Here is a 26,290-nt window from a genome sequence, read left to right as displayed (position 1 = left end):
TGTACCAGAAAGCTGTCTTTAGATATCAGTACATGGGATTATTTTATAAGAGCTTTAAAATGAGATCTTACAGACATTTTAATAATTACCTCAATAGTTAAGTAAACCAGAGGGATTTTCAGTATATACATTTATACTTTATAGCTATTTTCTATTGAAATGCTAGTGCAATTAGTTTCAAATTGTATTAAATTTCCTTTAAAATCAACTATATACGGTTTATGCGATGCTTAACAAAAATAAGTACATACCCTTTTTAGCAGCTACTGTTTTACTTGGAACTTTTTCTGTTTGCTTCAGACCAAATGATGGTGAAAATACAGAAGCAGAATCTTCTTCATTACTGTCAAATTTAGCTGAATCTAAAAATTAGTTATTTTTTTCAGTAAAGACATTCTATAAGGAACACTAAGTAGTTAAACTTTATTTTTATTGATGACATCTCTAGCTAGATAATAAATCTTTATATGTTTCTATTTTGTGATCATATAGTCCACAATACAGAAACAGCGGAAATAAAAATATTACAGTGTTGTATTTCAAAACTGTTAACCCTGTAAAACCACATAGAAATGCACAGAGTAATAAAAATTCTTAATACTCCCAAATGCTAATCATTTAAAACTGATCAATTCAAAAATACTGATTTTAAATGAGGTATTTAATAAAAGTTCTCACTGTGATTATTTTAGTATACACAGCTAATCATGTCATGAATATCAATAACAACATTCAGCAATTTTACATCATTAAAGTTTAATTTAAAAGGCAAGTAGGTACCTTCTTTTTACAGTGTAAAAAGAGTGTAAAAAAAGTTTACTTTTACACTCAATTTAGTCAGTTTTTCCCTCCATCTTTCCTTTCTTCAAACCAAAAAGGTACTCAAAATGGCAACTTGCATGTGAGTGAGGCTTTTACATGGCTGTTCTGACAGGCTTTCAAAAATGCATTATCTATACATACCTTAGAACATGTACCAGATCTGTGTATGTCTGTCTACATGTATGACATCACCAGATGGTCAATACTGAAATCAGATTGATGATACTCTCTGCAACAGAAGCAGCAGCTCTACATCCACAAAAAGAAGACCTGGAGCTGACTGTGGCTCAGATCATCAGCTCCTTATCGCAAAATTCAGGCTCAAACTGAAGAAAGCAGGGCAAACCACTAGGCCATTCAAGTAGGACCTAAATCTAATCTCTTACGATTATATAGGAGGTGACAGATACACACAAGGGCTTAGGCCTGGTAGAGTGCCTGAAGAACGTGGAGGCTTGTGGCCCTGTACAGGAGGCAGTGACCAACACCATCCGGCCAGGTGGCTGGCTGAGCAGGCCTCACAAACAGAAGGCGAGGGGGAGAGGGAAAGGCACCCAGCTGAGTGAAGAGTTCCAGAGAACAGCAAAGACAGCTAAGAAAGGCTTAAGTGAACAGTGCAAAGACAGAGAGGAAAACCAGAGAATGTGAAACAGACTAGAGATCTCTTCAAGAAAACTGGAGATATCAAGGGGACATTCCATACAAGGACGGGCATGATAAAGGACAGAAACGGTAAGGATCTAACAGAACAGACTAAGAAGAGGTAGCAAGAATACACAGAAGAACTATACAAAAAATGACCCTTAATGACCCAGATAACTGCCATGGTGTGTGGTCTCTCACCTAGGACCAGGCATCCTGGAGTGTGAAGTCAAGTGCCCCTTAGGAAGCATTACTATAAACAAAGCTAGTGGAGGTGATGGAACTCCAGGGGAGCTATTTAAAATCCTAAATGATAATGCCATTAACGTGCTGCACTCAGTATGTCAGCAAATTTGGGAAACTCAGCAGTGGCCACAGAACTGGAAAAGGTCAGTTTTCATTTCAATGCCAAAGAAGGGCAGTGCCATAGAAAGTTCAAACTACCACACAATTTCACTCATTTCACATGCTAACAAAGTTATGCTCAAAGTCCGTCAAGTTAGGCTTCAGCAATATATGAACCAAGAACTTCTAGATATACAAGCTGAATTTAGAAAAGGCAGAGGAACCAGAGATCAAATTGCCAATGTTCGTTGGCTCATAGAGAAAGCAAGGGAATTCCAGAAAAACATCTTCAGTTTCATTAACTACACTAAAGCCTTCTGACTGTGTGGATCACAACAAACTCTGGAAAATTCTTAAAGAGATGGGAATATCAGACCACCTTTCCTGTCTCCTGAGAAACAGGTATGCAGGTTAAGAAGTAACAGTCAGCACCAGACATGGAACAATGAACTGGTTCAAAATTGGGAAATGAGTACGTCAATCCTGTATATTGTTACCCCGCTTAAACTTATATGCAGAGTATATCATGTGAAATGCTGGGCTGGATGAAGCACAAGCTGGAATCAAGATTGCTGGGAGAAATATCAATACCTCAGATATGCAGATGATACCACTCTAATGACAGAGTGAAGTGGAGCTAAAGAGCCTTTTGATAAGGGTGAAAGAGGAGACTGAAAAAGTTGGCATGAAACAACTTTCAAAAAATTAACATCATGGCATCCGGTCTCATCACTTCATGGCAAATAGATGGGGAAAAGTGGAAACAGACATTTATTTTCTTGGGCTCCAAAATCACTGTGGATGGTGACTGCAGCCATGAAATTAAAAAAGCACTTGCTCCTTGGAAGGAAAGCTATGACAAATCTAAGCAGCATATCAAAAAGCAGAGACATTACTTTGCCAACAAAGGTCTATATAGTCAAACTATGGTTTTTCCAGTGGTCACGTATGGATGTGAGACTTGGACCATAAAGAAAGCTGAGCACGGAAGAATTGATGCTTTCAACTTGTTGTGCTGGAGAAGACTTGAGAGTCACATGGACACCAAGGACAGCAAATCAGTCAATCCTAAAGGAATTCATTGGAAGGGCTGAAGCTGAAGCTCCAATACTTTGGCTACATGATGTGAAGAACTAACTCATTGGCAAAGACCCTGATGTTGGGAAAGACTGAGGGCAGGGGGAGAAGGGGGCAAGAGAGGATGAGATGGTTGGATGGCATCACTGACTCAATGGACATGAGTTTGAGCAAGCTCCAGGACATAGTGAAGGACAGGAAAGTCTGGCACACTGCAGTCCACGGTGTCACAGAGAGTCAGACACACCTTAGCAACTGAACGATGACAGTCTACATGTTTATCCAGCTACATGATGTGTATTCAAAAAATGGAAAATAGTAACTCAAATATAACTGGATGTGTTTTGACCTTAGAAATTCTACACACAAATGTAGGCAATTTAAAAAAGTATGCACACTGATTAAATTTGCTTCTATAAAGGTTTTATCTTATAGCTACTAGAATTTAGTAAAAAACTGGCATATTGGTAGGCTTGTAGCTTGAAAAATCCTGTCATAAACCTACTCTCATTGCCATGAAAATTTTCAGCCTTCCAACGTTTCTGTCTATACTTTTTCTCCTTAAAACACTCACACTCCTCACCCCTCACGCACACAAACACGTCAGCACCTGCCTCTCCACCTAAGTGCTTCCATAATGCCAATACTGACCGTTTAGTTAGAAATCACATCAGGAAAAAATAAACCTTATTACATTGAAGAAAATGTAAAGAGAAAGTTTACTACTCATAAAAAAAGCCATAGCAATAATATGTAAATAGCCAATGAAAAGATGAAATGAGCATACCATCTTCTGACTTCTGAGAGTATGAAGGAAAAGAGAAGAGAGTCCCAAAATCCTGACTCTTCTTGTCGTGGGAAGACTTTCTATTGAAGAGAAAGAAATCAATCACCACTTAAGTCACCATCTCAGCCTTAAGAATTTACATATAATACGCACCACAGGGTTATAATTACACAGCAGGTTAGCCCTCTCGTGTGTTTCTCTTTGTAAAAACAGGGCAACCAAGCTCCTTTTTGCTCTCTCATAAGCATTAATGTGCATACACAGACTCCAGACAAAACAATTACTTAACAGAAAAGCAAAAGTTCCAAGTTAATCAAAATACCACTAAGTTTTATGGTTGACAGAACCACTTCAGAATTTAACATCAGTAAATTATTGGCAAAAATCCAAGAAGAAAGTCCATCTCCGTCAGAGGTGGCAATAATCTGATTTCTCACACTTTACTGCATGTGGTAAAATACTTCCTTAAAAATCTGAAGCAGTTGACAAACTTCATACCCTACATGTTCCTGCTCCCACGCACCAGACGCAAGAAGAGTCAACCACGACCAAAGCGAAGGAGGCAAAGCAAAGCTCCCGATTCTAGCGACGTCATAACTCAACTTGACACCCTTGGTTCAGAGCAACGTCCCCCACACCCGCTGCCTAATGTTTTACATGGAATTTTACTGGAACACAGCTACACGCATCCATTCACTACCATTTATGGCTGCTTTTTTGCTACAGTGGCAGCACTGAGTAGTTCAAGAGACCATATGCCTGCAAAGCCTAAAATGTTTACTATTCCAAATTTTTATGGAAAACATTTGCCAACCTATGCTCTCAACTATAAGCAACAGTTACGTAAACAGCTACAATATTAACCCAATTTATTCCTTCCTGGGGAGGGCCTTATCCAGAATTGTAACAGTTTCTTGGTGCTTTTACTGTGAGATCTGACAGATGCCAAGACACCCGACTGCACCTTGTCAGTGTTACTTACTCTGGAGCAGCTTTCGATTTGCCTGGTGAGAATGTGTATTCATCTTTATCTAGGCCATCTGAGGGGACAAACTCCTCTTCTCCATCATTTGCTATGGGAGATGCTTTGACCTTCAGCTCCTCTAAGTCATTATTGTCGTCATCATCATCGGCGTCATCTTCCTCCTCTTCCGAGAAATCGAATGTATACTTCGGCCGTTCAGCTAAGACAAAAACAAAAATGACTTTAAACCCAGCTTTATCAAAGTGAAATATTATTCCAAACCATACACTTGAAAAATAATCTAGCAGTCTCCGAAAACATGCAAGAGAAAAAGACAAGCATCGGAGAATAAAAGTGCCTGAGTTTGGCCTCAGTTACGCGGACGGTCCTAACGTCTGGCCTGCACTCCCAGGAGGCTCTGGGGTCACGCTCAGGTGCCCGGAGAATGCAACATGACCCTGATGAGCGTATCAGGATGCTGCTTTTCATGCTTAAAAGATACTCCAAACAGTGAAGAGAGGAGACGTGGCCACTGTAAAAGTGACTACTAATATGCGACTCCCCCATTTCTGCAATTACAAAGGACAACTTGTATATCTTTAGAAAGTGCCTTCTCTTAACTTCTTACATAAAAACTATCATCTCTCTTCACAGTAGTTTTACCATGAAATAACAGAAATAGTAATTTTTCAGATGAATGAGGAGAAACAGAGTTAAGATCTCAATATATTAGCAAAATAATATAACACATAAAAAGCACCCACAGGAAAGTTATGACCAACCTAGATAGCATATTCAAAAGCAGAGACATTACTTTGCCAACAAAGGTCCGTCTAGTCAAGGCTATGGTTTTTCCTGTGGTCATGTATGGATGTGAGAGTCGGACTGTGAAGAAGGCTGAGCACTGAAGAATTGATGCTTTTGAACTGTGGTGTTGGAGAAGACTCTTGAGAGTCCCTTGGACTGCAAGGAGATCCAACCAGTCCATTCTGAAGGAGATCAGCCCTGGGATTTCTTTGGAAGGAATGATGCTAAAGCTGAAACTCCAGTACTTTGGCCACCTCATGCGAAGAGTTGACTCATTGGAAAAGACTCTGATGCTGGGAGGGATTGGGGGCAAGAGGAGAAGGGGATGGACAGAGGATGAGATGGCTGCATGGCATCACTGACTCGATGGACGTGAGTCTGAGTGAACTCTGGGAGTTGGTGATGGACAGGGAGGCCTGGCGTGCTGCGATCATGGGGTCGCAAAGAATCGGACACAACTGAGTGACTGATCTGATCTCATGGAGAAGGGCACACTGGTATAATGCAAATAAGCTTTACTATAATTTCTAGCATATACTACGGAATAAAATTTTAAAGTCATTTGGGTGCTATGCAACTTTATACTTCATTTTAAATGTATGGGAAAAGCCTAAATACAATTTTAAAGCTGTTAATAAATTAATTTTCATGTAACTTGATATACTATTAAAACTCACCTCTGAACTAATGCAACATTGTAAATCAACTATAGTCTAACAAAAAAATGTTTACCTCTGTTATACTACCTATGTACTTTATGAAAAGAAATTCAATTACTTAGCGATTGAAGGCCTGAAATATAAAAGTATCTCCCAAAGAAAACAATCAGAATGTTTTTTCATTTTATGTAAATTAGGACTTAAAATTTGAGAAGAACCTATAAAATAGGACACTCATCAGTTTTTAAGTATTTGAAGACTTCAAATTAATAAATATTCAGAAAGGATCAAATCACATGCTTAATACTAATATACACTAGCAAAATGGGATTCTACAACCTAAACTCTGGCACTGCAATTATCTAAATAATGCTGTGTGCATATGAACCAGACTATAAAGTAGGGAAATTTCTCATGATATAAGAAATAGACGACACAACAAAAGGAAACCAACGCAGCACGGCCTATGGACCCCACGCTGCCTGTGGACCCAGCACTGCTAGTGCCCTACACCAAGGTACACACGTGTGTGCTCTGTCACTCAGCTGCATCCAACTCTTTGCAACTCCCTTGGGCTGTAACCCAGCAGGCTCCTCTGTCCATGGGATTCTCCAGGCAAGAATACTGGAGTGGGATGCCACGCCCTCCTCCAGGGGAGCTTCCCGACACAGGGATCAAGCCCGCGTCTCCTGCGTCTGCTTGCACTGGCAGGTGGATTCTTTACTGCTGAGCCCACATCAAGGTACATTTTCTAGCAAACATCTCCTAACTCTGGACAGAATGTAACCCAAACTTTATCATAAAAGTCAGTAAGAAAACACTTTCTCCAGATTTCACTTTGGAGAAATGTATGTCCAACTTTGCTAGAAAAGATCATTCCATAAAGAAGGCTTTTTGGTCTTTGTGAACTAACTTCTGAAATACGAATGGTTTACTACTTCAGTAATATTGATGATACTAACAATACCAACTTATGAGTAATACTAACTTTCTCAAACCACAAAAAATAATAAAATAAGTATAAAATATATCAGAATACCAGCCGCTCTCCTAAGTAAAGAGTCTCTTGGAATAACCACAGGTTCTGTTTCTTCCAAGTCACTTTCTGACTTGGATTCATCATCTGACCAAGGATTCCGTTTCTTCACTTTCTTTGCACTCGGTTTACCAGATGATGTAGGTGTTTTTCTCACCCTGGTACCTAAAAACAAATGAGTAACAATAAGGTATGTATCAATACTTACCTAAATATCATTAGTAAAAATAAAACTATTATAACTAAAAGTTCATTATAATGTTTGTGAGAACCGAAGATATTACTTCACCTACCAGAAAAAAAGCACAAAGAATCTACTAATGCCCTGAACATACACATTTTCTCACAAACAAAAAACTGTAGTGATCCCTCACCAGGCTCTTTTTTCTCCCTTTTGGGTTTGGGGCCTCTGTGTACAGGAGCTGATGGGATCGGCGCCTCTTCCCCGCCTTCCACTGCTGCTCCGCTGAGCTCTTCATCAAAGTCCACTCGGACTGCTGTGGCATCCGGATCGCCCTGTACATTAAAAAGGAAGCCAAACCATCAGTAAAAATACAAGCCGAATTAATATCATATGTACTTTAGAGGCACATTTCCAGTCAATAGAGAGCTTTTCTGTATCAGATGAATAAAAAGAATGCGTGGGTCTACCGAGGCCCTAAGAGATGACACTGATCAGACCATGCTTTTTATGCAGCTATGGAAAATGATCCTGCTTACCACCCTAATCTATCAGTGCATTCTGTGAGATGACAGCTACTTAAAACCAACTGTAAGAAATAGGAAGGCAGTTTCTGATTATCCAAGGGACTTTCAGACTCAAAGTTAAGGACAAGGTACCAAAAGGTACCTGAAAAATTCATTGCTAGAGCTCAGGCCTCTATCCACCAGGAAAAAACCTTCAGATTATTGAAGATAATAAAAATAATCTTTAGATTATTATTATGAGAATAAAACATGACATGTCATATACTGCTAAGCATAAGACAAAGTCCCCTGACCCTGAAACGGAGAAAGAACAGAGTGACCTGTGAGGAGACGTGAGCAATCCTGCCCAGGGCCAGACAGACAATAGGGAAAAGGAACCCTTCCCACTGGACACTGAAGACTCGGGCACATCCCCCAGCGAGTGAGGAGGGAAAGGACGGTGACTCGGTCTGCTGGCTCAAGGACAGCTGAGAGGAAAGGTCCATCACGTCTGACTCTCTGTGACCCCATGGACCGCAGCCCACCAGGCTCCTCTGTCTGTGGGATTCTCCAAGCAAGAGTACTGGAGGGGGCTGCTATGCCCTCCTCCAGGGGAGCTTCCTGACCCACAGATAGAACTGGCATCTCTTATGTCTCCCTGCATTGGCAGCCGGGTTCTTTACCACTAGCGCCACCTGGGAAGCGTAAGGGCAGCCAGGTGGAAGCTGAATCACTGCACACAAGGGGTCACTGTGAATAACCAGTCTTGTCTTTTGGAAACATCACCCTGGTGGAAAGAGATAAGACAGAGGAATGAAGTGAAGAAGGTAGAGTCAGGACTGGCTGACTACAGACAGGATTGCTGGAGCCACATGGCTCACCTTAAACTGCCTCAGAGAAAATATACTGAATCCCAAGATAGTGTCAGTGGGGACCAAGATAAAAGCGTGGATTTGGGGACTCTTTTATAGTCAGTCAGTAGGACTAAGTTACTGATTAAATGAGATACTCACCAGCTTCTGGCCTATGTTAGTGATGGCTGATCATGCCCAAAGCTAGATCAGGCAGAGGCAGGAGGGGAGTTTTAAAACTAGGATTAAGTCAGGCATGCTGAGTGTGTGGGGCTTGGGTGCATTCTGATGGCTGCATTAGTCCAGCTCTCCTGGAACCATGACCACTTCAGGACATCGATTCAAGAGTCATCAAGTAATAAACGCTCTGGACACAAATGCAATCACTCAAGGAGAGTACAAAAGGCGCAGAGAAATGTGCTGAGAACGGATCCTGACTAACACCATGTGAAATGGAGAGAAGAGAAGCCGTTTCCAAGAAGAGAAAGCTCTGTGTGCAGGTGAGCGTGTGAGACCCTGGTTCTCAGCACAGCAGGAGAGGGCTCCCCCGCAGCCCAGTGCCCCATCTGGGGCTCCACTCTCTCTCTGCACAGAGAGCCCTCCGGCCTCACCCAGTGCCCAGGCTCATCTCCCAAGTTCCCAGGTTCACCCGGCACGCTCTGCTTCTAAACTCAGCCTGCCCAGAAAAGTCAGCCTTTCTCCTTGTGACCATCAGGCTCCTGCTTCCTCAGCTCTGAGATGTTTCCTTCCTCTGGCTAACCGACCCCCATTCTCCGAGAGGCTTTTAAATCCACTGTAACATCAATCAACCCAATGATAGAGGCTGTGTCTGATGATCTTTTAACTAAAGGTAAAAACAAATAGTAAAAGATGACAGTTTACTTCAAAAGCCAAATGACCCTTAACTGGTCATGATACAGAACTAAAGTTTATGGTTTATACTTGTTGTTGCTACTGTTACATGATTTTAATTTAGAATACTGAGTAGAATATTTCTCTTTCTTTTTAGAAATGGGATGAAGTCAAGTCTCACTCTTTACATGTATGTGGGTCCTTGAGTAATGTCTTCATCCTATGTATGGATCAACTGCTTTCATGAACAAATGACTTCCTATCACAGTGAAATAGCAATACATTTGAAACAAAAAATACAGCATAATTTCATAACAGTAAAATTACGATTCCTACAAACATCATTACTGAGGTGGAGCCCACCCGCGAGCCGTGTGCTACCTTTCTCTTCTTCAGCAGCTTCTTGCTGGCATCTGCCTTCATGGCAGTGATCTCAGGAACCACTCTCCTGCCGTAAGGGGAGGGCATCGTCTCCTCTAGCTGAAGCTTCTTCACCTTAGGTTTGCCAACCTTCCCCTTGATTGCTTTTCCGGCCATCCCAGCCAGAACGTCTTCTCGTTCCTGCGCTTCCACTTTCTGGAGGGGAATCATTAAGGATGGGGAGGAGGGAGGGGCATAAACAACTCATCAGAAAAGATAATTGGGACTGCAGAAGAAGTCAAAGCTCATTTTAGTCACTCAGGAACAGAGCTTTCTTTTCAGGTGATCTAACCTAAGAAAAAAACAATTCTAAACCAGAAGGCCTGGGCTATAGTCCCAGTTCTATCTAACAAGCTTCTCATTTGTAAGACAAGGAGTTGTCACTAAATGGCCTACGTGGTCCCGCCCAGCCCTAGAACCCTATGACATATGATGGGGTCAGGACTGCTGATGCCCTGGTATCATCAGAGGCCTAGCGAACCGTACAAAAAGGCAATTCTGGTAACAAATATGACGCCGTGCTTTACTCTTGCTTTACCTTGCTTCAATCTTAATGGATATTAATTTTTAAATGTATAAGTCAGCAGGGAAAAGTCTCAAATTTAAAAAAAAATAACTCAGAAGAGAAGTATAAATCAAGGCAACACGTGATACTGTGATACTTGAAAGATCATTAAAATTCCAGAAATTGTATTAGGCAACTAATATACCACACTCATTCTTAAGAGTTTGAATTCTGACTTAGGTTATAAAACTAGAGCATGTGGAAAATAAATCAATGAAACAACTAAAACCAATAAATATAAGTAATATCATGATTAATAATAAATAGTAATTTACCTTGTACTACTCAAAATTAGATGATCATATTGCTACCATATTGCTATCATATTACTTGAATATAATTCTAAGATTTTAAGTGAGTTAATTAAAAATAAATTAGGCAATTTTAGGAAAAGTTGTATTTTATATCTTTCTCTACATTTTTTATTTTTAAAAATGGAATTCTACTTGGAGAAAACTAAATTTTAAAAAATTTTAAATTTCTCTATTAAAAGTCTAAAGAGACTATCATTCTACTTTTTAAAAATCAAATACCTATATTTAATCACATATATATATTGTTCTTACCTCTTTTGGGGGAAAACATTAAAATTGAAGCAATAAGCTAATTTGAAGTCAGTTAAGCAATTTTAATTAGTAGAGAGTATTAGAATTTAACTCATTCTAAAATCCCACTCCATAGCTTTTATTCATCTACATCAGACATAACCGTTTTTTATGACTTCATCTAGCTAGAAGCTTAATCCTCTGCAGCTTATAAACACATTAACCTTTGTAGAGTTAAAGGAAATCCTAAGATAATTTAATTTTAAAAACTTTCATTTTGTTTGATAAACATTACTCTTTCAAATATATTTTAATGGAGACTTAACCTACATCCAGTTCTTCAACAAAAGCTGCTAAATCTTCTTTCCAAAGATCTGAAGGAGATTTCCTTTTAAGATCACTGACCTCTCGCCCCTATAATAAAAAAGTAGTGTGATTTAAACATTCAGTTATAAATGTATAATTTTTAAATGGATAAAGGATATATAAAACTATTTTTGGAAAAGAAAAATAAATATATGGAAAACACTGAAATAATTTCAAATTATTTAACCCACAGAAGTTCATACTTTTGCATCTCTCTGTTTAATCAGTTCTTCAACTTTTTCTTTAGTAAGAGACCATAGAGACATATTTAAAATATAATTAAAATCAGGGCCTGAAGGAGTTCCTGAATCAGAGGAACTATCATCATGCTGGTTTTGTGATTCTTCCTCTTCTGCTGCCTGCAAAGAATAATAAACTTTATATTAAAGTCCTGTATAATATGAAATCAATGTTGAATTTTACTGAATACTAAGTTTAAAATTCCACACATGCTACATTCTTAAAGCTACATCTTCAGGATGGTGGGTTTATTTTAGATTATCTACAAGATTATCTATGAAAATATATTTCCTATAAAAAGTTTAAATTTTCTAAAAATGCAAAATAATGTCATCAAAAGGAATAGTATATTCAGCCTCTATTCAGCAATCTGGTGAAAAATTACAGCTTGAGAAGACACCGCGTCTTAACTGTGACAGCAGAAGTAACACTCTATCGTGCACTTTGTCAGGTCTTTGCACTGGAGAGTGAATGAACAATTTGAAACCTAAAAAAACATGTTTTACGGTTATAATAAATATGTTAAGATAGTCAGTCCCTAAGGGTGAATTCTTTTCTCAAGCAGGAACACTCAAGTAAGGACTAAGAAAAATTCACTTAAGAGTTGAAGAGCTGGTAGGTTAGAGTAAGAATTGTAAGGGCTATTCAAAACTTGTATTCATAAGGTCTTTTTTTCACAGAAATAGTTACAATTAAAACAATCTTCTTACACTAATACTAAATTTCAAAATCCAATGAATTTATTGTAAGTGACATCATCTTTAAAATTTTTTAAATAACAACAGCTGTTAAAATAAAATTGAATCTCAATTGTTAAAGGCACTCAGATCATTAAAAATGACTGAGTTAACCATGATACTCCATAAAACAAAAAGTTCACTTCCAGTAATCAAAAAAGAAAAGAAAAAAAGCCTTACAATTTAAAAAAAGTTTCACAATTTTAAATTTTCAGTAAAATAATGTATATATAAAAAAATTTAAGTTTATTTTAGAAGAGATAAAAATAAAAATTACAAAGAAAGATGCTTCATTGCATTCAAAGTATAAACTCAACTAAGTAACATTATCCAAGTAAGGAATGCTGTTGTTCAGTTGATAGACTATATAAGTATCTAGATAATTTAGGACAAATTAATACAATCTACAGCTTTTAAAATTTCTTCATGAAATAGTGTGCTGCTATGGAATTTCTTACACTACTATTAAAATACTATTAGGGTGTCAGGTGTCATAAAATCCTATTTAGACCCACACTTCAGAAGTCTATTTGCTCTAGGTTTTAATGACACACCAAGTATTGTTAATGAGTGCTCCATAAATGTGTATATCTATCACTGTTAACATGAAGATGACTAAGGACACTTTCAGGGGAAAAAAGAAAAAAAAACACCGCTTTTCAAGTTCCAGTGACAATTCTACCATGCTTTTGATCTTCTAATTATCTACTTTATAATTCTCTCTCCTCCAACTCTACATAACAAGACACTCTTGTAAGAGCAGCTCCTTCTGTTTCTGAAACCCCCAAAGTGAACAACATGCTGAGAGATTTTTGAGGGTTACAATGAAAATACTGAAACCAAGCATGAGCTTTTACCCGTGAGGTCTATTTGCACCAGAAGGGCATTCTCAAACCCTAAACACTTTCACTTTTAAAAACTAAACATTAAATTCATTAGCTTACTAGCAAAATTTTTAAAGATATAATTTAAACCAACAGTGATACAGAAGGGCAAGTAGTGTATAAACCGTAACTTGAGGTGTAAGAATGCAATAAAACACACTGAAAGGAAAGCAAGTGCTTAAGGCATCTTAATTTTGAATACTCTCCCACTTTGTCCTACCCACCTCCCTCAATTATCTCAATATGTAAATTGATATATAATTCATTTTAGTTTTACTCATTCTAGTATATGTCATTCTAATGACAGTTCAAAATTGAAAAAACTTTAATGTAAATGAAAGCAGTATTTCTACGTAGTTTGAAATATACGAAAAACATTATGGTTGAGAACTCAAATGCTGGGAAGTTTAATGTTTCAGTGCAAGTTATATCACATAATCATAACTATTTTTTAAAATGCAAACATTTGCATTTAAAATGCAAACAGTATTATATATGTATACAATATTCAATTAAGTATCTGAAAACTAATCATTTCCAAGTTTCTTCTTTTTTGTACATTTGTGTTCTCAATCACAATGTGGTATCACCTCTTTAAATTATCCACAACAGCAAGAAGCTAATTTTTGAGAGAAAATCTCAAAGTTTCAATATTCCATTCACTGAATTAGTATTAGTACTCTATGATCTAAAATGGATAATTTAATTAACAAAACATCAGACTTTTAATCTGAAGTCCCAGGGTTAAAATCTCCAGCTAAAGATCTACGCCAAGATCAGAGCACACACGTGGGGCTCAATAAATACTGCTAAGTATTAACCATTCCATCTCTCATATCCCCAGAGTACAGGAAAGCCAGATCGAGGGAGTGGTGACCCCACACAGTGACTGCAGACTGCCCGGGGGGGATCATTTACGCACGACCAGAGCAGTTCCCAGAGTGACTTGCACCACACACCACCACCACCACCGTCCTTTACCAGCAGCTCACAAAGAAGGCTGAGGAGACTGAGCTACCTCCTCAAACCTGGAGCCACAGTCGAGGCCCAGGCAGAGCCACACTGGCCATGAGCTTTGTGGTGGGTGTGCACTGCCAATTCCTGTACCATATCCGTTTCATGGATAAACAGGAGACTTCAGTCTCCAAACACACCACTCAGCACTGTTAGCAGTACTAAATTCAAAACTCAGGGGTTGGGTTTTTGGTTCGCTTTGGAAGTTGCTTTTAAAAGCTTCTCTGAATGTCTCATTCTGCAAATGATTACCTTTTCTTGTGCTTCTTTCCAGGCTTTCACTGGGTCAGATTCATAACCTCTCTGGACTAACATTTGAATCAAATCTTTCTTTGACCTATTCTCTATGTGAGGGAAAAATAAAGTTAGGATCAAGAAAAGAGATTCAATTTGTATTTGTTTATATTCTACTGATAAAAATGTCTTCTATTAATAAAGTTTTTTTTTTCCATTTTAATTAATGTTCGAATTTTTAAAGGTTGCATCTTACCTATAGTGATTTTCCCTTGTATCTTCTCTAAAATGAAACGGGCTTGATTATTAAGCTTAGTAGATTCTGCTCCCAACATTCCTACAAGCCACTCCTTTCGTAAACCATAATAGCTTAATCGTAAATCAAAGAATTCTTTCAAAATATCTTGCACAGTTTCATACTTCTTCAGACATCCCATATGATCAAAGAGTACCTATGCAAAATACAAAATTTTCAAAGATTATATAAATCTGTGTTGGTATTTTTAGCTTGTGTTATGTCCTACAGTATTTAAAATAACCATAATACACTTACATGAATACACACCACTCCTAAAAGCCAGAACCAAAATTATTCAGCACATTTCTGTGAATATTCCTTTGATAACTTTGAGAAATGGATAAAATTTCAATTCTCAAAACTATGAAAATATGTTACGTTGGAATAAATTTTTAAGATAGGACCTTAAAATAAGGTTCTTATTTAAAACTATATAAACTATGGCTATAAAACCACCTAATATTTTTTTCAAACTAAAAAGAAACACATTCTATCTGTAAGTTTTTAAATGTTAAAGTTCTCTCTTTCCTGTATATTCAGCAGATGTGCATTTGCCTCTCCTTTGATTTTTTGAAATGTGCTATAATTCACTCAAACTTCAACCTAGGGAGAAATCTTACTTCTCTATCCTTTTTATCCTTTTTCTATCAGTCATGGCACTTTTTCTCAGTCATTGTGCTATTGCTGGATTTTTTTTTCTTTTTTAAGTCTAAAAGCTAATTTGGAATGGAACGAGAATAATCATACATACTCACTTTTATTTTCCTCCTCAATTATTTATAAGCTTAATAAAGCAGATTATAGTTACAAGAAGATGAGTACTTCATAATTAAAATGCTAATAGAGACAGACATAAGGCACACAGAAAGCCTGCAATAATCACACCCAGAACTTCAAGTCTGTGTGTCAAAGTATGTGTACCCTGTGTGTTCAAGCCCCGATGCAAAATGTAGAGCTGGGATTAAGAGTAGAGGATAATATTAGAGGAAAAGGAAAGTATCTCTAGATTCCTTAGCAAACATACAAGGGGAGAAGCATTCAGACTTACTACATTCACTTGTGTCATGAAGCCGGTTGCAAAAACCCCACTTACAAAATAAAAGAAAGGTTAAATTCATAGTAAATCTAGTTCACGTACCATGGAATTACAAGTAAGAGTAGTTTGAAGTTTAAAAACTTTGTGCAATCCAGCAGCTTCTGCTTGTGCTAGCTTCTCTTCAGTCATTTTCACCACAAATTTCACAGTTGTATCAGTATGATATTCTTTATAATCAGAAATTAATGCTGGTGTTTTATCTGTTCCATTTAGCATAGGTTCTAAAACCTGTTCTTTGTATACCTACAAAAGATTAAAAAATAAGTAATTCTTTCATGACACACATTCATGTTCTTAAACTACAAGTTACACACTCTTTTAAAATTCTCAATTCCAGTCGGGAGAAAAAGGGGAAACCTCCAGCTCCACCATCTCCGGCCCAGCCACTGCAGTCAGCAACATGCGGGGATCTTAATGGAGAAAGAAGATGACAAGGGCACAGCTCTGATCTGCCCAAAGGGTGAAAAGAGGCTGAGAGTGCAAACAGGATGGCATCAGCTAGAACTGACGACTTGACACCCGCCTATACTGACTGACGTGAATTTACGGACCACACTTGCAAGGGTTCCAAACATTATTCCTTACTCATTTCATATTCTACTCATTTCAGTGTAAGCAAGATAACAGTCTTTTGAAAAGTTAGCTTCGGTCATTCTACATTTAGATAAGTTAAAAAACATTTTAATTACAATTTGAATATTCACAAGAATGTGTCAAAAATGCATGCAGGAATGTTTAAACACTCTATAGACTCAGGGCAAACAGAGATGGCATCCCATTCAAACCAGAACACGCTGTCTAATGCAACCGCCCTCCTCAGGCAGCTTGCATCTTGTACCAACCTGTGTCCAAGTTCTGACGGGGAGCTCGGTAATCTCCACCGTGTTTCTATCCACCACAAATATCTCACCACTGACTGCATACTGGTTTTGACCAAGTTCTTGGATCGTTCCTTTAAAGTTTTTGTAGTTTGGAAGCTGAAGAGAGAAATAAAAATCCCTTATGGGCCCAACTCCTCACCGAGTGCCACCTCTGAAGGCCCCCAGTCAGGAGCTCTTGCCAGCTCAGGTTCACACGACTGAACCCAAAATCCTCTCGTCCACAGCAGGCCCTCTCCACACAATCGCTCGGGCTTGAATTCACAGCTTCTGTTCTCAAAGGCCCAGCATTCCCTAACCTTGAAACCTTAGCGTCATCTTTCCTAGTCTTCCAAGAATACTACTTTTTGTCCCCAGTCTATTACCTAAATCCTTCCTTCTCCTGTAGATTAAAAATTCTCTAAATTCAGATTCCTCAGATGTTATGTTAGCTCTGCAGTCCAGAGCCAATGATCTCCCTTCCAGATCACTACTTATATGTCTCGAATATTTTGAATATTCTCACTGTCTTCTACCCAGCATGCCCTCACACCCTATATAACTATATGAGTCTCACTCAGCCCCTCAGGCAAATGACAAGGCCCTCCCCGCCCCCCCCGCTTCTCTGATCCCTATGTGTTACTATCACTACGCAGTCAGGTGCACAGCAGAGCACATTTCTCCTGGCACACTGAGCAACTAGCACTGTCCTCTGTCACTGTGAACCACATGCCCAGACGTCCTGCCTCGACAAAAGATTAACTTTTTGAAGACAGGGATCATAATATTTTATCTCACCACTTAGCACAGTATCATATATAGAAGATTATATATATGTGTATATATACATACACACATATGTAAATGTAAGAAACATACTAACTTAATACTCAATATATCTGAAATAATTAAAATAAAATGCAATAATCATTGTAAGTAATCTGATACTCCTGTTAGAAATATTTTAAAGTACTTTATTTAGAGGGAAAACAGATTTTAAATCACACTCAATCTAATTTTTTTAAATACAAAAATGAAATAAAACTTGGAGTGAAATACATAAAAATATTAAGCGTCTATATACATGGAGTATGTTTTCCTCTTTGCTTATGAATCTAGATGATTTTAAACCATGTAGAAGAGGGTAAAGCATGTCGAGAGGTTTTCCTTAGAGGGAGTTGGGGAAGAGCTGAACAATCAATGATGTGAGGAAAGGGGAAAAGTAAATATGGAGACATATTAAAATACCTGCAGTGTGTTTTTAAGTATCCTCATGACTCTCTAACATGAATTAGTTGCTGAAGAACAATAAAAGTTGCATATAACTTTATCATATAAGCCTTATTCTTTATATAATTTAGATATTTGAAAGTCTGAAAAAAGCCTGAAATACTTTTACATTAAAATTTTAATAAACAGTTTCTCCCCATAAGCCTTATCTGCAGGCTTTTTGCAAACTTTATCTTTTACTGTAAGCACACATCAAGTTCTACACTAAGAAGGTCCTTACTGTCTAAAATACATTCTAAAATGAAAATGGTTCCATTACTTTTCTAAAATTACTGACTTTGTAGTTCACACAATATCATTTGTTAAATACAAAAAAAAAACCAATATAAGCAGTAAATTCTGCATCATTACCATGGGATGAGGATCCAGGCCATCGAGCATTCGCCTGACATTGTTCACAATCTCTCTGGCATCGTAGTTGGGCAGCTTACAAGCCCACCCTGTGCCAATGCCCTCAGCACCATTTATTAAAACCATTGGAATTATGGGAATATACCACTCAGGCTCCACACGCTGATTATCATCATAAAGGAATTTAAGCAGGTTGTCATCCACAGCAGGAAAAAGCAGTCTTGCTAAAGTGCTAATGAAAGGAAAAAGAGAAACGTGCAGCAATGTCACAGTTTGAAAAAAAAAAAAACTTTATATGTGATTACTTTACATGTCAGAAATCTTTTAAAATAATGCATTTAAAGTTTTTGGTTACAAGTACTTAATTTAAACTTAACAATAAAATTTACTTGACCTTATTACCAAATGTATTTCTCTCAGGCACAAAGCCAGAATAAAACAGCCCTGTTTTACTTAGATTACTTACTGACTAACCTGCCTAAATTCTTCATATTGATATATAACCTGGTAAGGATTTCCTCTTATTCTGACTAAACCACAAAACCCACTTTCAGCCTAAATAGGTAGATCAGAAAAATCTGTACATTCATTAGGACTGCCTTCACCAATAATTCATAAAAACCGAGATGTGACCAAATACTTTGGAACATTCACCCTGAACATAACACTCAAGCTTCTCTCTCCATAGTTAAGTTAGTTAAGACGCTCAGTCGTGTCCGATTCTTTGCAACCCCATAGACTGTAGCCTATCAGGCTGTTCTGTCCATCCATGGGATTTTCCAGGCAAGAATACTGGAGTGGGTTGCCATTTCCTTCTCCAGGGGGATCTTCCCAACCCAGGGATTGAACCCAGGTCTCCCACATTGTAGGCAGATGCTTTTACCATCTGAGCCACCAGGGAATATGGCTCTCTCTCCATAGCTACACTTCTATTACACATTTTGTTAGTTCCAATAACCTTCAAATAGTACTTATGCCATTATATCTACAAATGATTACCTCAACATTGTGAAAATATAACGAGGGCTCGCAGCATCTTTGCCCCCATGAAGTCGAGTTCCAAACTGACCAATAGGCTGAAGCAAGTTGATGTTGTTGCTCCCCACAAAGTTCTGAGCCAAGTTCACAATAGTCATCATCAATGCTTGCTGCAGAACAGACACAGAATACATTCACAAAGTTCCTCCATGAATCTCATTTTATTAAAACACAAATCCTCAATTCTTTAACATTTCCAAAGACCTCATAAAAGGAAAAACACTTGATTTTGCTGAATTATCCTATTATCATTCTTCATGCCAGTAAGTATAGCTCTCAATTAATTCCAGTCTCCATGGTTGCTTACTTCTCCATGATGATAAGCAGACATCTCAGCAACAGATCCAGCCAACTGTGCAACTTTCACTTCACGTTTATCATTCCTCTTGAAACAGGTAAATAAAACTTTTCGTTGACCTGGTTTAAAACCTGATTTTAAAAAGAAAAACCCTCTTTTAAAAATATTACTCAAGACTGAGTTGCAATGTTTCTTTTAGTGACAACAATGTTCTATATATTCAAGAGAAAAAGGCAAAGATATAGTCTGTTTACTAAAAAATCACTAAAATTGCTGAGACTCTAACAAAATGAGTACCTACTAACATATTTTATATCATCTTAAGCTATTCTAAAAGTGAAGAACCAATTGAAAGACCCCTTCTAGTCTCAAAGAACTGCTGGGTGGCACCAAATTCCTTTCACAGGAGCTTTCAAACACTCATATTCCCAAAATGCCAGTTGTGATGAAAGTATCAGCAAGTCATCAAATGGCCTAAAAACTATTAGAATACCCTAAATCTGGAATGCTCTTATAAAGAAGAGATATGTTCTGGTAATTAAGAATGCAGGCTTTAGATTCTCACTAATCTGGATACTCTTCTCAACTTAGCCACGACTTTCTACAACTTACTAAACCATTAAAGTCTCAGTGTCTTCTCAGTGTAACATAAATAATTACCTTAACAGGGTGACCATAAGGATTACATGAGATAATATAAGCAAAGCACTATGCTTTCTGATCATTTTTCCTGCTCTAGACCAAGGAGCACAGTAATAAACTTTTCAGTATATACCAGCTATCATCATTACCATGGGCCCAGAGCACAAAGCAAAAGGATAATAAAATATGGTCACTTTTCTTGAGAATTTTATAATCTAATTGAGCAGGCAAAATTAACATAAGTAAAATAAGAGGCACACACTACTGGCATAGAAGTTGACAGCACCTGAGACCAAATTAGACTGCAACTTCTAACGAAGGCTTCAGAGACCGGATGTGACCTAAAGCTAGAACTAGATAGATTATAGAACCATCTGTTTTAGCTGAAAAACCAAGGGACATAAAGATGAACTAATTTTTAAAAGTTATAAAATCAAAACGCTCTAGATAAAAGACTAAAATCTGCTCCAACTACTCAGTAGCAGTCTAACTTTTTTGTAATGTTACATAAGCTAAAGCATTAAATTTTGGGGACTGAGGTCTAGGGCCATACCACCTTGAATGAGATTTATCTTGTCTGATCTTGAAGACTAAGTAGGGTTGGGCCTGGTTAGTACTTGGATGGGAGGCTCTGGGTACTGAGGAGTAAAGGTGCTTTTAAAATTTGGTCTGATAAATACTCTGCTGCTGCTGCTGCTAAGTCATGTTAGTCGTGTCCAACTCTGTGCGACCCCACAGACGGCAGCCCAACAGGCTCCTCTGTCCCTGGGAGAACTTATCAAAATCACATTTTACTTTTTATTTTAAAAAGTCTCCAATAACTTGGAGCTAAAACTTTAAAAATTTGCAAGCTATTAATATTTAGAAACTCAAAAAGGGCTTAAGATTCAAATTAAAGAATATAAAATATTTCAAAACTTCTAAAACATCTCAAAAGCAACTTTAGAATTTTAAAAATTATAAGGATGGGTTAAAATACATGAAATTAAAATACACTCAATAACACTCAAAAATGAAAAAGCATCTTAAACATAAGCTACTTACCATCAACAAGAGATGGTATAGATCTTTCATTGTCTGAGTTTGAGAAGAGAATCAATTCCTTGTTGATAAAATCATTATAAGTCAAATGCTTGGTTGCTGTACCATATAAGAATTGCTAAGGGAAAAGTCACATAGCAATTACGTCATTATTACTCCATGGATTTTTAGCCTTTCTCTTTCTTCCCCCAGATCACAGCTCTTTATGACTAACCTCTGGTAAGCCATGTAACCTACGCTGTCTCCGATCTTCCATAAAGTTCGTTAACCATTCTTTTCTGTCATCGATCTTCTTCTTACTGAATGCCTGAAAAATTCCAGATAATTTAATACATTAAAAAAATTAATTTCACTATAGAATTAAAATTTATAAAAGCAAATAACTAATTATTAATTTCTGTGAAATTATAAAGTCTTTTCCAACACACTTTTATCAAAAATACATTTGAATAGAGGTCTCTGAATTAAAGAACTATGAAAGCAGAGCATAATCTGAGGTGATGGGGAATGACACTAAGATTAACTAGGCTGGGCTTAGAATTAAAGAGAGACATCCCACAGCAAGCCAAGACTGGGAGGGGAAGGATGGCAGACAGAGGGAAAGGGCACTGGGAGAGATTTCTTTTTTAATTTTTAATTGGAGTTTCATTGCTTTACAATGCTTTGTCGGTTTCTGGTGTACAACAGCATGAATCAGCCATAAGTACACAGATATGCCCTCCCTCTGGAGCCTCCCTCCCTCCCCCATCCCACCCCTCTGGTCATCACAGAGCACCAAACTGGGCTCCCTGTGCTCTACAGCAGTGAGCTACCTTACGCATGGTAGTATATGTATGTCAATGTGACTCTCAATTCATTCCCCACCCCTCTGTCTAGAGAGATTTCTTAATTAACTTTGTTACCAAGGTAATGGCAGCATCATCTTCAGGACCAGCATATCTAAATAAGATACGGTGCCTTTCCATATCAGCAAAATATTCCTTGGCTTCCTTAGCTGTACTGGTACCCAACCCTGTACAATTTTTAAAATGAAAGTAAAAATAAGCCAGACAGAAAGAAAAAGACAAATGCTGTATGATCTCACTTATATGTGGAATCTAAAAAAACAAAAAGTCAAACTCATAGTAACACAGAGTAGAATAGTGGTTACCAGGGGCTGAGGGGAAAAGGGAAATAGATGTCAGTCAAAAGTACAAACTTTCAGTTATGAAATGAATAAATTCTGGGGAATCTAATTACAGCACAACACCTATAGTTAATAATACCATACTGCATATATGAAAATTACTTAGAATAGACATTAAATGTTCTCTCAAAAAAAAAAAAAGCTATAGAAATGATTAACAAAATCCAGAATGTAGGAAATGATACAGGACAAACTATCCAACTTTTTAAACAAATAAATTACATGGAAAACAAAAAAACAATGTAAGATTTAATAGACCTATCAACCAAATGCAGTGTGTGGGCTCTGTTTGGATCCTGATTCAAAAATATATACATATATAAATGAACATTTTTAATATAATCAGGAGAATTTTAACAGATTGAGTATTTAAGGTTATTAAAGAAAGGTATGATAATGGTATGATGGGCACCAAAAAATCCTTTTAGAAATACATACTAAAGGATTATAGAAATTAATTATATTATTAATGCCTGGAAGTTATTAGGTTGGTACAAAAGTAATTGAGGTTTTAGGCTATGAATTTTAAATCATTATAATTAGGCTCAAACACATTTTCATTAATCAAAATAGGAACCAGTACAATCAACACAATTTTGCCAACAAGAAATGCTCGTTTATTCTTGTAGCATAAACACTGGCACTTCAGGAATCAACAAGCTCTGAAGAGGCATTTCCTGCCTCCTGCTTGTGGTGGAAGCAGTTTCCTGCAAAAAGTTGTCGAGATGCTTGAAAAAGTGGTGGTTAATTGGTGAGAAGTCGGGTGAATGTGGTGGGTGAGGTAAAACTTCATAGCCCAATCTGTTCAACTTTTGAAGCGTTCGTTGCGTGACAATGGCTGAGCACTGTTGTGGAGAACTGGGCCCACTCTGTTGACCAATACCAGCTGCTGGCATTGCAGTTTTTGATGCATCTTATCGATTTGCTGAGCATACTTCTCAGATGTAATGGTTTTGCCAGGATTCAGAAAGCTGTAATGAATCCGATGGACAGCAGACCACCAAACAATGACCATGTGTTTTTTTGGTGCAAGTCTGGCTTTGAGAAGTGCTTTGAAACTTCTTCTCAGACCAACTGCTGAGCTGATCGTCACTGGTTGTCATATAAAATCCACTTTTCATCACACGTCACAACCTGATCAAGAAATGGTTAGTTCTTATTGCATTGCACAAGAGAGGACAACTTCAAAATGATGATTTTTAAAATTTTTATTCAGCTCACGAGGCACGCACTTATCGAGCTTTGTTCACCTTTCCAATTTGCTTCTAATGCCAAATGACCATAGAATGGTCAATGTTGAGTTCTTCAGCAACTTCTCGTGTAGTTGTAAGAAAATCAGCTTAAGAGATGACTCTCAGTTGGTCACTGTCACCTTCTGAAGGCCGGCCACTGTGCTCCTCATCATCAAGGCTCTCGTCTCCTTGAAGCACACCTGCACTGCATGTTTGTTAGTAGTTCCTGGGCCTGATGTGTTGTTGACGTTACAAGGTGTCGCCACTGCTTTACAACCCATTTGAACTTGAATAAGAAAACTGCTCAAATTTGCTTTTTGTCTAACATTTCCACAGTCCAAAATAAATATATAATAACAAGTAATAAGTCATTAACAAAAAGAACATATAGCAAGAAATGCACAGTAAAATGATGTATAATATAACCACATTTATTTAAGAATGTATTCCAATATCAAATGACAAAGTTCAGCAAAGGAAAACTGCAATTACTTGTGCACCAACCTAATATTTCAAACTAATGGGGAGGTGATGAGAAGAGTTCAGATGAAACAAGATTGTTCATGAAATGATGACACTTAAGTACATGGGAAACCCATTAAACTACTCTACTTACATAAAATTTTCCATAATAACTCTTTAAAAATCAGCGATAGTTGTTTTTGAAAGCTATAAGAGATAAACTTTCAAAATACTTTATAACGCTCTCTTAACAGGAAATTTATGTCAATAGTTAAGTTCACAAAATTTAAGTGTTTTAGAATACAGACCTTTGTAGTATTTTATTTTCCAGGCTTTCTGGTTTTCTATATGTTTTTTCCACTCATCAAATTCAGGAATACTGTAGAAGGAAAGTTCCTGCTTATTTTTGCTAGCCTTAAATGAATAATAAAAAAAATTAGTTTTTCTGCTACTATTTAAGACCATTGTATAAAAGTATATTAATGTAAATAGTACCTTTACAATAGGGGTAATGAACTCTTCAAGAAAACCATGCTTCAAAAGTGATGGCCAATTGTGATGGATGAAATTAATAAGCAGGCCTTTTATGTGAGAACCATCTTGATCCTAAATAAGTATCAGGAAAGAGTGTCATGATAATTTAATGAAATGTAATTACTTTATATAATCAAATTTTTAAATATATGAATGCAGCAATGAGGCAAAATTCCATTCAAACTTTAGAACTGCACTGTATAAAACAGAAGACATTATTCTTTGGATGATTAAAGAATTTCTTTCTTAAAATTCAAATAAAGAATATAGCTATGTGATAAACTGAATCTTTCTGTCACTATAAAACATACTACCATTATCTTTTTTATAGTTTTCCCAGATTTCACTAGAAGACAGAAATACAAGAAACACAGTTATAATGCCACTTCGCTGAAAGGAGAAATCTATGGAATACAAGTACTCACAAGTCTTCTCTTAACATAAAAACTGATAAATTTCTGCCTAAAATTACACAGCAGCTTCTCAGTTGAAGATTTACCTACAAATGCTTTCAGTTAGAGTACATGAGACACAAGCAGTTGGATGGATACGAAACTCTTCAATTTTATGTGTATGCTTAGTCACTCAGTCATGTCCAACTCTGCAACCCCATGAACTGTAGCCCACCAGGCTCCTCTGCCCATGGGTATTCTCCAGGCAAGAATACTGGAATGAAATACTGGAAGCTCTCCCAGGGGATATTCCCAGCCCAGGGATTGAACTCAGGTCTCCCACACTGCAGGCAGGGAAGCATATGAAACTCTTCAGTTTTCTAGTTCTTGCCTAATTACTGCCATTTTACTATTCAAATCCTCCTAGTTTTTTGTGCATCCCAAATTATGCTACCATAAACAAATATCAGCCATTTTCCTATTGATTAACCTTTCCTGCTTATAAATTTCACCATTTCCTTCCTGTTTACAGGCAAGCTTCAACGTCATAATACTACAGTGTGTTCTCTTTCCATATTTACTGAATTTAAAAACATTTTAAAATAACTAACCAAAAAGGTGGGTACCATAAATTAGATAATGTAAAATGTACTTCACACAAACCCTGCCATTAAACAGTATTTTTCCCCTGTGAAGTATAATCATTTTCAATTTACTATCTTGGAACAAATCTCATGAAACAAATATCCAAAGGACATTCTGAAAAAGAGATGTTTTATTATGTGGCAACTTTTAACCAACCTGATCAGTCATAATCATAATCTTTCCATAGCGTAAAGTTTTCAGAGATTCTGCATCATCATAACTTTTCTTATATTGTAGACCAACTATTTTAATAATATTGTTTATTTCTGCATTTTCCATGATCTGTGCAAAAATGAAAAGAATTGAAGTATTTTAAAGTGTCAAAATATAAAAAAGATGAGTCAGAATTGACACATAAAAACACACCAATTTTAGTTAAAGTAATAAACTGTCA

The 26,290-nt window shown here is 37.2% G+C and overlaps 1 protein-coding gene across 1 annotated transcript in view; it reads right to left on the bottom strand.

Moving 5' to 3' along the window:
* TOP2B (topoisomerase (DNA) II beta 180kDa) overlaps positions 1-26,290 on the bottom strand; it is a 46,563-nt gene that overhangs the window by 4,229 nt on the left and 16,044 nt on the right. The window contains exons 13-33 of the mRNA XM_010846452.1: positions 26,053-26,178; positions 24,821-24,931; positions 24,634-24,739; positions 22,348-22,457; positions 21,660-21,752; positions 21,449-21,563; positions 19,772-19,893; positions 19,426-19,574; positions 18,427-18,658; positions 16,771-16,905; positions 15,971-16,171; positions 14,791-14,986; positions 14,553-14,644; positions 11,629-11,784; positions 11,390-11,473; positions 9,911-10,105; positions 7,514-7,655; positions 7,143-7,304; positions 4,656-4,857; positions 3,674-3,753; positions 252-362 (exon numbers count right to left, since the gene is read on the bottom strand). Coding sequence (XP_010844754.1) covers positions 252-362; positions 3,674-3,753; positions 4,656-4,857; positions 7,143-7,304; positions 7,514-7,655; positions 9,911-10,105; positions 11,390-11,473; positions 11,629-11,784; positions 14,553-14,644; positions 14,791-14,986; positions 15,971-16,171; positions 16,771-16,905; positions 18,427-18,658; positions 19,426-19,574; positions 19,772-19,893; positions 21,449-21,563; positions 21,660-21,752; positions 22,348-22,457; positions 24,634-24,739; positions 24,821-24,931; positions 26,053-26,178 — 2,920 coding nt within the window. The remainder of the gene's footprint in view (positions 1-251; positions 363-3,673; positions 3,754-4,655; positions 4,858-7,142; positions 7,305-7,513; positions 7,656-9,910; positions 10,106-11,389; positions 11,474-11,628; positions 11,785-14,552; positions 14,645-14,790; positions 14,987-15,970; positions 16,172-16,770; positions 16,906-18,426; positions 18,659-19,425; positions 19,575-19,771; positions 19,894-21,448; positions 21,564-21,659; positions 21,753-22,347; positions 22,458-24,633; positions 24,740-24,820; positions 24,932-26,052; positions 26,179-26,290) is intronic.

Source organism: Bison bison, unplaced genomic scaffold (assembly GCF_000754665.1).
Source record: "Bison bison bison isolate TAMUID 2011002044 unplaced genomic scaffold, Bison_UMD1.0 scf7180017864236, whole genome shotgun sequence".
NCBI lineage: Eukaryota > Metazoa > Chordata > Mammalia > Artiodactyla > Bovidae > Bison > Bison bison.
The sequence above is the reverse complement of the archived record's forward strand: the minus strand, read 5'-3'. Positions and strand labels throughout refer to the sequence as shown.